Here is an 11,318-nt window from a genome sequence, read left to right as displayed (position 1 = left end):
TTGAGTTTCTCAAATGCTAAATTTGGGGATAAAAAAGGCAATTTTTTAATTTATTTTTTTATTTATCCCCTCCCCCCTTTTACCTCCCGCCGCCGTGTTGGTACGCTCCAGTGGCTGGGCGGGCTTTGCGCTCTGATTGGCGGAGAGGCGGCGGCACCGCCCAATGGCGTGCAAAAAAGAGGGAGGGGAGGTGCGGGACTACAACTCCCAGCATCCCCCTCAGGTGCCGCCATTTTCCCTCTCTTCGCGGCGGGGAGGGGAAGGGACGTAGCAGGCGGGGCATCGGGGAGGGCTCATTTCCGCTTCTGGCCGAGGGGAGAGGAGCCGAGGCAGCCAGGATGCTGATCAAAGTGAAGGTGGTGTCGGTGGGGGCCGAAGGGGGAAACCCCCCCCCCCACCCCCAGCTGGGCTTCGGGGGTGCGGAGAAGGGGTGTAGGCCGCGCCGCGGGATATTGGGGGAGCGTGTGGGGAGGGTGTTTGTGTGTGTCTGACCAGCCGGGGCTGTGTCCGTGTGTTTCCTTCCCCCAGACTCTGTCAGGGAAAGAGCTCGAGATCAACATCGACAAGGTAGGAGGCACCGCCCCCTTCCCAGCATGCTCCGGGGCAAGGGGGGGGGGGGCTGTGACCAGAGGGGGAGCTCCCCCAGCATCCCATAATGCCTTGAGGAGGTCTTTCAACATCCCATAATGCCATGGGACAGTCCCCCACCATCCCGTAATGCCCTGAGCAGGTCCTTCAGCATCCCACAATGCCATGGGGAGCTCCTCTACCATCCCGTAATGCCCTGGGGCAGTCCCCCAGCATCCCATAATGCCCTGGGGAGCTCCCCCAGCATCCCGTAATGCCTTGGAGAGTTCCCCCACCATCCCACAATGCCCTGAGCAGGTCCTTCAGCATCCCATAATGCCTTGGGGAGCTCCCCCAGTATCCCACAATGCCCTGGGGAGGTCCTTCAGCATCCCATAATACCCCGGGGCCAGTCCCCCACCATCCCACAATACCCCGGGGCAGGTGGAGCGGATCAAGGAGCTGGTGGAGGAGAAGGAGGGGATCCCCCCCAGCAGCAGCGCCTCACCTATGGGGGGAAGCATATGTGAGGGGTGGGGCCTGGGGAGGGGGGGCGGGGCCTGAGGAGGGGGCGTGGTCTGGGTGGGGGCATGGTCTCTGTGGGGGCGTGGTCTGGGTGGGTGGGAGCAGGGAGTGGGGTTTGTGGGGGGGTGTGGCCTGTAAGGGGGAGGAGCTTTTTTGTGGTGGGCGTGGCCTGTGGGGGGGTGTGGCTTGTGTGTGGGCGGGGCCTTTGGGGTGAATGAAAGGGGGTGTGGCTGGAGGGGCGGGGCCAAGCGTGCCCTTTGACCCTACCACCCCCCACCCCCCTTTTTTTTTAAAAAAGGAACGACAAGAAGACGGTGGCCAACTACAAGATCCAGCATGGCTCCGTCCTCCATCTTGTGTTGGCCCTGCGGGGGGGCGGGGCGGGGCAGTGAGGGGGCGGAGGGGGCGGGGCCTGCACCAAAAGCCGCCCCTCTCCCTCAGCCCCGCCTGTGAGGGGGTGGGGAGAGCCCAGCCCTGCCCTCCCGGTCCCGCCCCTTTCTAAAGTTTTCCTCCCTCGCATGCTCCCCTGTTTAATAAAGTTTCTTTGTGATGTCATGCCGGCAGCCTGTGATGTCATCTGATGCGGGTTTGGGGGGGGGGGGGGGAAGGGACAAGCGCGCGGCATCGCCCTTTTAAGGGACTCTGTTGTGGGGCCCACCCCCTCGGCCCCTCCCCTTTAGAATCCCTCCCGGCCGCTTGGCGTTGCCCTTTAAAAAAAAAAAACAAATGGGCCTTGTGACTCCTCCCCTTCCAGCACTCAGCCCCACCCCCTTTTTTTTCCCCTTCTTCCCTTTTTCAAAATGGTGGCGCCCGATCTGGAGCGGCTCCTCGCGGAGCTGCTGGAGCCCGACAGTGACGTCATCCGCCGGGTAACGGGCCCCTGGGGAGGGAGGGGGAGGGGGGGATGACGCAATAGGAATACGCACGCCCCTGACACGTCTTTTCCCCTCACAGGCCACCGCCCGCCTCCGCGAGGCCTTCTCCGACCCCTAGACCCCCGCCCGCCTCGGCCTTCTCCTCACCGGCTCCTCCCGGCCGCAGGTGCGGCCCCTCCCCCTTCTTCCTCCTTCCCCCCCTTTTTTAGTTTTGGGGTTCCCCTGACTCTGCCCCATCCCCAGATCCGGCAACTGGCCGCCGTCCTGCTGCGGCGGAGGCTCTTGGGCCGATGGAAGCGCCTGGACCCGGCTCTGCGCCAGAGGTGGGTGGGTGGTTGGGGGGGGCGGGGCCAGCCGGGAAGGGGCGGGGTTAATGTGCCACGCCCTTCCCCCCCCACCCCCCCCCCGCAGGCTCCCGACGCTATTGGCCGAAGCTTTGGAGCGGGAGACTGAGTGAGTGCGAATGGCGGCGGTTTCAGGGGTCCCCCCCACCAATAGTGGTGGTTTCAGGGGCTCCCAAAGTGGGGGTGGTTTCAAGGCCCCCCCCCCGTGGTTTCAAAGCCCTTTGGTAATTTCAATGCTCCCCCCTCCAACTATTGGTGGTTTCAAGGTCCCCCTCCCAAAACTCTTGGTGGTTTTAAGGCCCTCCCCCCACCTCTTGGTGGTTTCAGTGCCCCCCTTTCCAAACTCTTGGTGGTTTCAATGCCCCTTTTTCCAAACTCTTGGTGGTTTCGATGCTCCCCCTCCAAACTCTTGGTGGTTTCAATGCTCCCCCTCCAACTATTGGTGGTTTCAAGGTCCCCCTCCCAAAACTCTTGGTGGTTTTAAGGCCCTCCCCCCACCTCTTGGTGGTTTCAATGCCCCTTTTTCCAAATTCTTGGTGGTTTCAATGCTCCTCTTTCCAAACTCTTGGTGGCTTTGATGCTCCTCCTCCAAATTCTTGGTGGTTTCAATGCTCCCCCTCCAAACTCTTGGTGGCTTTGATGCTCCTCCTCCAAACTCTTGGTGGTTTCGATGCCACCCTTCCAAACTCTTGGTGGTTTCAAGCCCCCCCACCCCGGTCTGGTCCCCCCCCCCGCCCCCCCCAGGCACACGGTGACGGTGGTTCTGGCCCAGCTGGGGGCCCTGGTTCTGCGCCGGGGGGGGCTCAGCGCCTGGGGACCCCTGGGCACCTGGGTGCAGGAGGTGGCCCGTGACCCCCGGCCCCCCCACCAGGAGGTAAGGGTGCTTTTAGGGGCCCCCCTCATCCCCTTTGGGTGGTCGGGGGGGGGGTGGTTTCGAGGCTCCCCCTGTCCCACCTTGCCCCCTAAGTTGCCCCAGTAACACAGGACGGGGTGCCCGGGTGGGAGGGAGGGTAATCAGTGGCGGTTTCGATTCCCCCTCCACCCCCTTTACTCCTCTTGTGGGCCCCAAAGGGTGGTTTCAAGGCTCCCCGTGCCCCCCATGACGTGGGAGGGGGCGGTTTTGAGGGAGGGGGGCAATTAAGGGTGGTTTTTAGTGTCCCCTCCCCAAATTACCCCAGTAGCGCAGCAGGGGGGGCGCCTCAGGAGCGGGGGCAGCACTTAATGTCGGTTTCGAGCCCCCCCCAAGTGTGCTGTGTGCCCCCCGAAGGGGTGATTTCGAGGCTCCCCACACCCCATTTTACCCCCCCTCATTCTCCCCCCCCCGCCCCCCAGGCGGCCCTGCTGGTGCTGAGTGCGGCGCTGGAGGCGGCCCCCCAAGTCCTGGCCCCCCACGGCCCTGCCCTGGCCGCCCTGTGTCAGGGGGCTCTTGCTCCCGGGGTGCCCCCCAGCCCCCCGGCGTACAGCCTGCAGGCCCTGGGGGGGCTGGGGGCCATGTTGGGGGACACCCACACGGTGAGTGGGGCGGGTTGTCGGGGCGGTTTTCCTCCCAAAATGGCGGTTTCGAGTGTGTCGTCCCCCCTCCCCCCCCGGTAAACGGAGGTTTCGAGCTTCCCCGAAAGGACCGTTTTCAGCCCCAAAAGGAGGGTTTCGGGGAGCTGCGGGACTGCGATTTTATTCGCCCCGAAACGGTGGGTTTGGGGTTTCCCAAAACGGCAATTTTCAGCCCCAAAATGGGTGTAGGGCCTCTTCCGAACGGCGGTTTCAGGGAACCCCGAAAGAGCGGGTTTGGGACCCCCAAAACGGTGGTTTCCAGCGTTCCCCGAAGCGGCAATTTTCTACTTTTCCAAAATTACGCTTCAGTGCCCCAAGCGCTGCCTTAAAAATGCCAGATTCGGGGCTTGCCGAAATAGCGGTTTTCGCGCCCCAAACCGGCGGTTTCGCGACACCCCGCGGCAATTCCCGAACCCCTAAAAAAGGCTCCTTGAAACCCCCATTTTTAAGGCCAAACCCGGCCGTTTTGAGACTCTGGGAGGGGGGGTTTTGAGGTGCCCCACGGTTGTTTCAGGGCCCCCCTGGTGGTTTCGTGGCCCCCCCAACCCCGTTTTTTGAGGGTTTTTTTACCCCAAACAGGAGCTGCTGCGCTCGCTGCTCCCCGACATCCTGACGGCCCTGAAGAAGCTGCTTGACGCTGACGAGGTGAATTTGGGGCCGTTTTCGGGGGGGGGGGGGGGGGGATTTGGGGCCGTTTCAAGGGATTTTGGTGGTTTCGAGGCTCCCCGGAGGTTTCCTGGGCTGGTTTTTGGGGGAGGGGGCGCTTGGGGACATTTTGGGGTGCTGTGGCGTTTTTCAGGGGCGCCCCAGTGCCGTTTCGGGGCATTTGGGGCGGTTTCGGGGGGGGGGGGGCTTTTGGCAGTTTCGGGGGGGGGGGGCTTTTGGCGGTTTCGAGGCCCCTCCCAAAATTCGGGGTGTCGTGTGTGTCCCCCCCGCCAGGAGCGGGGCACCGAGGCCCTGGAGGTGTTGGACGAGTTCCTGGAGGCCGACCCCGCCACCGTGACCCCTCACCTTCGACCCCTGCTTGACCTCTGCCTTCAGGTAACCCCGGGGGGGGTCCCATGGGTGCTGGGGGGGATCCCAGGGGTTTGGGGGGGTCCCATGGGTGCTGGGGGGGAGGGTGTCTGAGGGGGGTCCCAGGGGTGTTTGGGGGGGTCCCATGGGTTTGGGGGGGGTCCCATGGGTGCTGGGGGGGTCCAAGGGGTTTGGGGGGGGTCCCATGGGTGCTGGGGGGGGTCCAAGGGGGATCCCAGGGGTTTGGGGGGGGTCCCATGGGTGCTGGGGGGGTCACCCAGAGGTGCGGCCCCGCAGGTGGCAGGGGACGAGTGTTGGGGTGATGCGGTGCGGGTGAGGGCCTTGGCCACCGTCACCTTTCTCGCCCAGAAACGTCCCAAGGTGAGGAGGGGGGCACTGGGATATACTGGGGGGCACTGGGAGGGGACTGGGATGTACTGGGGGGCACTGGGATATACTGGGGGGCACTGGGAGGGGCTGGGGGGGCACTGGGATATACTGGGGGGGCTGGGGGGGCACTGCGGGGGGCACTGGGATGTACTGGGGGATACTGGGAGCGACTGGGGGGGGCACTGGGGGGGCACTGGGATATTCTGGGGGCACTGGGGGGCACTGGGGGAGGTACTAGGATGTGCTGGGGGGCACTGGGGGGTCACTGGTCCTTACTGGGCCGTACTGGTGCAGGCGCTGCTGCGGGGGGGGCTGCTGGGGCAGGTTCTGGGGGGGCTCCTGATTCAATCACAAGATTCATCCGCTCTGATTACTTCCCATTTTACTGTCTCGCCAACCACGAACAATCTTTACTATTATTTCGGTAGCACGCTCCTTCTTTTCCCAAGGGGTCCACACTTTACACTTAGCACACTCTACGGCTGTCCCAGATTGAATCCACAATCTCTGTTTATACCATAAAAATTCAAAAAATAATTATTGATTCACAATATTTTTAGGGTGTAAAAGGCAATATTCTGGCTCCCACATTTACCAACAATTCTACTTCAGGGGCTGCATCATTCAGATTTTTAGTTACTCTTTTAACACGGCAATAAAGGACATCCAAACTTACACGTCAATGCTACTATTAATCTCAGATAATTACCCACAAGGGTATCATTAATCATTTGCTTCATCCTTCTCCGGCTGTTTCCCTCGCTGGATAACAGAACTGCGGATCCGGACTCCACACTCGCTTCGTGCGTGATTTTACGTCTCGCACACTCCCACAAATTCAAACACATCAAGTTATATTTGAGGAAAAAAAACCCCAACTTCTTGAAACAGTAACTGTTAAGCTCCTAGACAAGCAGTACCTCCAGACAGTTACTGTTCCAATGTATGCGAATAAGACGCTAGCAGTCCCGCATACGCTCACCCTGCGTTATAACGTAACGACCTACGGGGAGCCAACAGACGAACCGGTTCCAGAAACAGAGTAGTAACTGTTAAACTCCTAAACAACCAGTACCTCCAAACAGTTACTTAAAGAAAATAAAAAAATAAAAGCAAAATGTTTTAAAGAATACCTTTCAATAGATGGTCCTTGTCTGTCCCTGCAGTGATCCGACCGAGTAGAGGAGTCTCTCCGGAGAAACCCCCGGGGGTACCCAAGAGAGTCCCCATCTCAATGGGTCCTGCAGCCGGGCAGAGAGGGTCCCATCTGGGTCACCAATCTGAAGCCAAAAAAAAATTCACTCGATAGCCAATGTGACTATTAAGCAGGTATCCTTCATTGCACCGGGATATTTCCACGAACGTGCATCTCAACGAGAAACAAATTGTTCGTGATTTATATTACAAAAAAATTTACATATTCATTATTATTCTGGGAACTCGTGAATATATGCTAATGTCCTGATACGCCTGCGCAGTTTCTTTCTCAGGTGGTCGTCAGGGGTCGTCCTCCTCAAATCTTCCTCTTTCTCTGCTTCTTCAGCGTACACAGTTGGGTGACCTCTTCTTCATGATCTCTGTTTTGCAAGCTCAGCAACCTCGTTATCCGTCCTGCCCAGATGGTCCCAGGCTTGTTGGCATATTGGGCCCCCTTTATCAGGTTGCCTCAAACTTTGTGTCTTTTTTCTAGTTCCTACCCAAGGACTATTCCCTAATTTATGTCTTCTCTTATCCTGTTTCTACATTCCAACTATTTTACTAATTGTTTTCTTTTGTATTGGAGCATGAGACAGGCGAAGCCTGAATTTACAGGGCCTGACTCAAGTGTTGCCAAGTTATATATTCTGTTTTAAAATTGTTCTACGCTAATTAGTTTCCCTTATTCAACCCTGCATGGCCCCACTGGTGCAGGAGGCTCTGCGGAGGCAACCCCGGGTCGTTCTGACCCACTTGCCGCTGCCGCCGGGCCTTGTCTCCTGCCGGGTGCTGCCCAGATTGGCCAAGGCAGGCCGCAGCAGGCAGCAAGCGGGCAGCAGCAAGCGGAGGACTTCCAACTGGATGCCCACCGAGTGACCTAGAGCCTGGGGGATGCCAGGGGGAAAAGGTCCTTCGTTGACCGCCGCTGTCAAGGCCCAGCAGGGCCCACCAGCTCCCGGCAGCACCAGGCCGCACGCTGCTGCAGCACCCCGGGGCAGCCCCCAGGAGGCCCCAGGACTGGGAAGAAGCCGCAGAGCTGACATACTGCCATGGCTGCCTGCCGTCCCGCTGACCCCGTGCTGTCCCTTGGGCAGTGGGGGGGGCCTTGTGGCTTTCATCGCTCCCCGTGCAGATGGAACTAGATGATCTTTGAGGTCCCTTCCAAGCCAAACCATTCTCTGATTCTCTGATTCTCTGAACCCCTCCAACTACATGAACCCCCTCATACTACATACCCTTCCAGGACAAAGTGGATCCCCTTAACTCCCCCAGCACAGATTTGCCACTGTCCCGTTACAAACTAGACCCCTTTAACCCCTCCCAGCAGAGACCTGCCCTGTCCCAGTTCTGGATCCCTGAGCGGGGCAGGGGCCAAACCGACCAGCTGACGTGGGGCAGCAATAACAACCAGCCCAACCCTGGGGCAGCCAAGTGGGGCAGGAGCAAAACTGCCAGTCCGGCCACCCCGAGGGGGAATCTGGTAAAGCTGTGGCAAATAGAAAGCTAAGAGACCCTGGAGGGAGCAGAAAATGTGAAGATGCGTAAAAGCCACCCACAAATGGTTTTGGAGCCCCAAGGTGAGAGAGCAGCTGGGTGGGGACATGGCAGCCAGACAAGGTCAACCCAGCACCGTTGCTGAAGGTGTTTCTTTGGCAATGCTAGTTCAGAGTCCGCATAGGGCTGTATCTCGGGGGGCAGGTCAAATTCATTGGAAATGAACCTCTAAGCGACCAGGTGCTTTGCTCCACGAGTCTCACGGACAGGGTCCTGTACCTGGGAAGAGTGGCACAGAACCCTCAGCATACGGAGCGTTCCAGCCAAAGCAGTGAACAGGCACGCTTGCAGCCCTGGGCAGGTTTTTATTGAGCCAGCTGGTGCGGCTCGGGGAAGAGGTGGGAGCTCTGCCGGCGGACAAAGAGCCCTTGGCCAGCAGCAGTGGGGAAGTCCAGCAGCTGATGGCTGGGGGAGGTGCCAGGGCCCTGGCAGCTGTGTGGCCTTGAGAGGACACGTCCCCGTGCGGCCCCGTGTCACAAAGGGGCAGTGATGCGGCACCCGCCCGGCGATTGTGACCTCACGGGACCGGGGCTTTATAAGCTGAAAAGCGGGCCAGCAAAAGCCAGTTGGGCTGAGCTGTCCTTTGGGATAACTCGGCTCCTTCCCTCGCTACGTGCACGCCTATACTGTTTTCCAACCATTTCTCCTTTACTGCCCACTTCTCCTCAACTTCCATCTTCTTTCAAAGGTAACTATGATTTGACTTTCCGGACAGATCACGCAGTAGGTAGATACGGGATCAAAGGATAGGCTGGCCTAGACCTTCAGAGCTCTAGGCTGAGCTCTTACTCCTTTAGAGGCTGGCCAGGGCTATGGGTAGAGTTCCTAGCTGCTAATTCTTCTTAGTGACCATATCCTAGGATAGGTGAGTAGGGGGGGTGACAGTGTAGCCCGAGGCGTTGGGCTCAGCCTAGAATGACAGGAAGCTCAGCCTGCCTGATGGGGTAGGAAGGGAGACAGAGAAGGAGCAGGGCACAGGCAGCCGTTCAAGTAGCGGCCGAAAGCCGATAGGTAACTCCTGCGTACAAGGCGGGAAAGTGTGGGCTGGAGAGGCAGAGGGCTCTGCTGCTGACGGTAGCCACAGGTCAGCAGCAGGTCCTTGTCTCTCTTCCTGTAGAGACTCAAAGCAGCTTGCCCCCAGAACACACCTTCCTGAAAGCCCTGAAAATCTGGAGCGAGTGCTTGCTCAGCTCCCCTCTCGCACCTTGAGAATCAATTCTCGGGCTTCTCTGTGAACCTCATGCTGCCAACATTTCTGACCTTACCACTCTGTGAATACTGAAGGGTTGTTTGTCCTGCCTAGAGAAACAAGGTGATTTAAAACTGCTCTGGGACCCTAAAGCGAACAAGTAGAATCAGTTGACTGTCCTTGGCTTTTTTTTTTTTTTTTTTGCTTTTTTTTTCCTTAAGGTAGGTAGGTGAGTGTGCGCGTTCTTGATTCTTGTCCTCGTCTCCCTGATCTTTATCAGGAGTTTTCCATAAATGAAGTCAGGATGCAGATTTGGAGAGCTGACTGTCCCCTACTCTCCCCTTGGTGTCTTAATCCCATCCGGACCTACCGTGGAGAATATCTAGCAAGTTGGAAAAGTCTCTTGTCCTAGCTGCAGCTCTAGGGCAGTGCCTTGGTAGAAGGTGTGACATTTAGACCAGATTCCTGACATGCCAGAAGGAAGTGGAAGTGACTGGTGGGGCGGGGGGGGGGGGGGGGGGGGGGGGGGCGGGGGGGGGCGCATACAGTGTGTGAGCTCCGCACAGGCTCAGCTCGATTTTTGGTGCGGGACTGCGCAGAGCCCTGCCTGTTGGGAAAGGACTGTCGTGCCAGGCTCCCTCCAGTTTGGCAGTGTTTAAGGCCATGGGATTTGACATGTTGCTTTTTTCTGTTCTGTTGCTGCCAGGAAAATCCCAGGCTTACTTCCCGCCATGTACTGAAATGATCCCATTGCCCCTGCAGTCCTGAACTGGCTGTCAAATTGGCAATGGAGAGAGGGTTTTGTGGCGCTTAAACGTGTTGGAAAACGAACGTGGGCTTTAGGAGCAATCCCATGGAGGAAATGAGAGAGAAGGATGTGCTGCATCTTCCAACCATGTGGTGTAGCAGGTTAAAAAAAGTCTGTCGTGTGTAAGCATCGTCAGACACGAGGCGTTTTCCTTTAATTTCTGCTCCGTGAAAACTGTAAGCGCTCTGTAGCAAGGCTGTTTTGGGGGTGTGGGTAACTGTGGAGCTTTGTGTTCCAGCTGTAGGCTTTCCTTAAGGAAAAGGAAAGGCATGTCAGCCCTGCCTCCTGTAACCCAGGTGAAGCTTGTAAATGGAGGAGCATGAGCAGGACACGAGTCTCAGCAGTGTCCAGGCAGGGAAGGGTTCACACTCTTTCTCTCTAGAGTAAGAGGCAGCTTTCAGCTCTAGAAGTCGGAGGAGTAGCAGCGGTTAACGTAGTCAGTTGAGATGTAGAACAAACTTTGGAGCTGGGTTCCGAAGTAGTGGTGTCTCTACCCAGGCTGCTTTCAAAGCTGGACAAATACCACTCCTCTAAGGGTGTTAGAGCATATTTCCCATCTTCAGGACGGCAACATCTTTCTGAGGGACTCGTGGCTCTTGGGAGACACTTGCTTCATCAGGCTGTAGGTGCTCTTTGTTTTGGAATTCCTGCACTGTGTGGGTCAAAGTCAAGGCAGTAGCTGCGTGTTGCTGTTTAGCTCCTGCTCAACTCCAGCCTTCTGTCGTGTGCCCGCGCACCGGTGTCTTGCCATGCTGTGGATGAGAACGTTTGCAAAGCACTTCACCTTCCGTGAGTTCTGTTTTAGAGCTGGAAGCGTGTGTTGTCACCCTATGAAAGTCTCAGGAAAGTGATGCTGCCTTTCAAGCAGAGAACTGGGGAGACCTGCAGTGTCTCAAGTCTGTGTCCTGGAAGGCTTGTGGTCCAGCTGTGTTGTGAACCCAGCCTGGCGCTGGAGAAACTCACAGTGCTGGCTGCTGTCCTGTGTGTAGTCCTGACCTGCAAGGGTGAGGCAGGAGAAAGGTGGTGAAATGGCTGGAAGTGTAAAGGTGAGCTCATGTGAAATCGATGAGTCTAACGGTGACAAATGTCCAGATATCCCTAGTCTTAGGTAAGGATCTTGTTCTGTGCTCTGCTGGTAGAACAGAGATGTGAATGTAAAGAGCGGCTGGAAGAGAAGCCTGTTCGTGCTAATGGAAATACCTCAAGACCTTGATGAAACTTCAGCCTTCCTCTTACCTTGCCTGTCACTCTCTTCACATGCTTTCTGCTGCTCCTTCTAGAGAGAATTGCTGAGGCTCTGGAAA

General features: G+C 57.7%; 1 protein-coding gene and 1 long non-coding RNA gene across 2 annotated transcripts; both read left to right on the top strand.

The window, feature by feature from the left end:
* The first annotated feature begins 286 nt into the window (after positions 1–286).
* Positions 287–1,628, top strand: LOC129200963 (uncharacterized). The gene is made up of 3 exons (XR_008575177.1): positions 287–356; positions 529–567; positions 1,391–1,628. It is a non-coding gene; the product is annotated as an uncharacterized LOC129200963 (long non-coding RNA).
* Positions 1,629–1,892: 264 nt separating this feature from the next.
* On the top strand, positions 1,893–7,339 carry LOC129200964 (importin-4-like). The gene is made up of 11 exons (XM_054812212.1): positions 1,893–1,961; positions 2,086–2,133; positions 2,211–2,290; positions 2,379–2,420; positions 3,056–3,185; positions 3,644–3,823; positions 4,442–4,507; positions 4,802–4,903; positions 5,174–5,257; positions 5,561–5,653; positions 7,178–7,339. The coding sequence occupies exons 1-11, from the start codon at positions 1,893–1,895 to the stop codon at positions 7,337–7,339; spliced, it is 1,056 nt and encodes a 351-aa protein (XP_054668187.1).
* The last annotated feature ends 3,979 nt before the right edge of the window (positions 7,340–11,318 follow it).

The sequence above is a fragment of the Grus americana genome, unplaced genomic scaffold (genome assembly GCF_028858705.1).
Source record: "Grus americana isolate bGruAme1 unplaced genomic scaffold, bGruAme1.mat scaffold_701, whole genome shotgun sequence".
NCBI lineage: Eukaryota > Metazoa > Chordata > Aves > Gruiformes > Gruidae > Grus > Grus americana.
The sequence above is the reverse complement of the archived record's forward strand: the minus strand, read 5'-3'. Positions and strand labels throughout refer to the sequence as shown.

What these genes read in the sequence shown, in the direction of transcription:
- LOC129200964 (XM_054812212.1), top strand. Translation starts at nt 1,893, where the DNA reads ATGGTGGCGCCCGATCTGGAGCGGCTCCTCGCGGAGCTGCTGGAGCCC. An exon ending in CCGGCTCCTCCCGGCCGCAG is followed by an intron (nt 2,134 to 2,210) that starts GTGCGGCCCCTC and finishes CCCCATCCCCAG; the next exon opens with ATCCGGCAACTGGCCGCCGT. An exon ending in AGCTGCTTGACGCTGACGAG is followed by an intron (nt 4,508 to 4,801) that starts GTGAATTTGGGG and finishes CCCCCCCGCCAG; the next exon opens with GAGCGGGGCACCGAGGCCCT.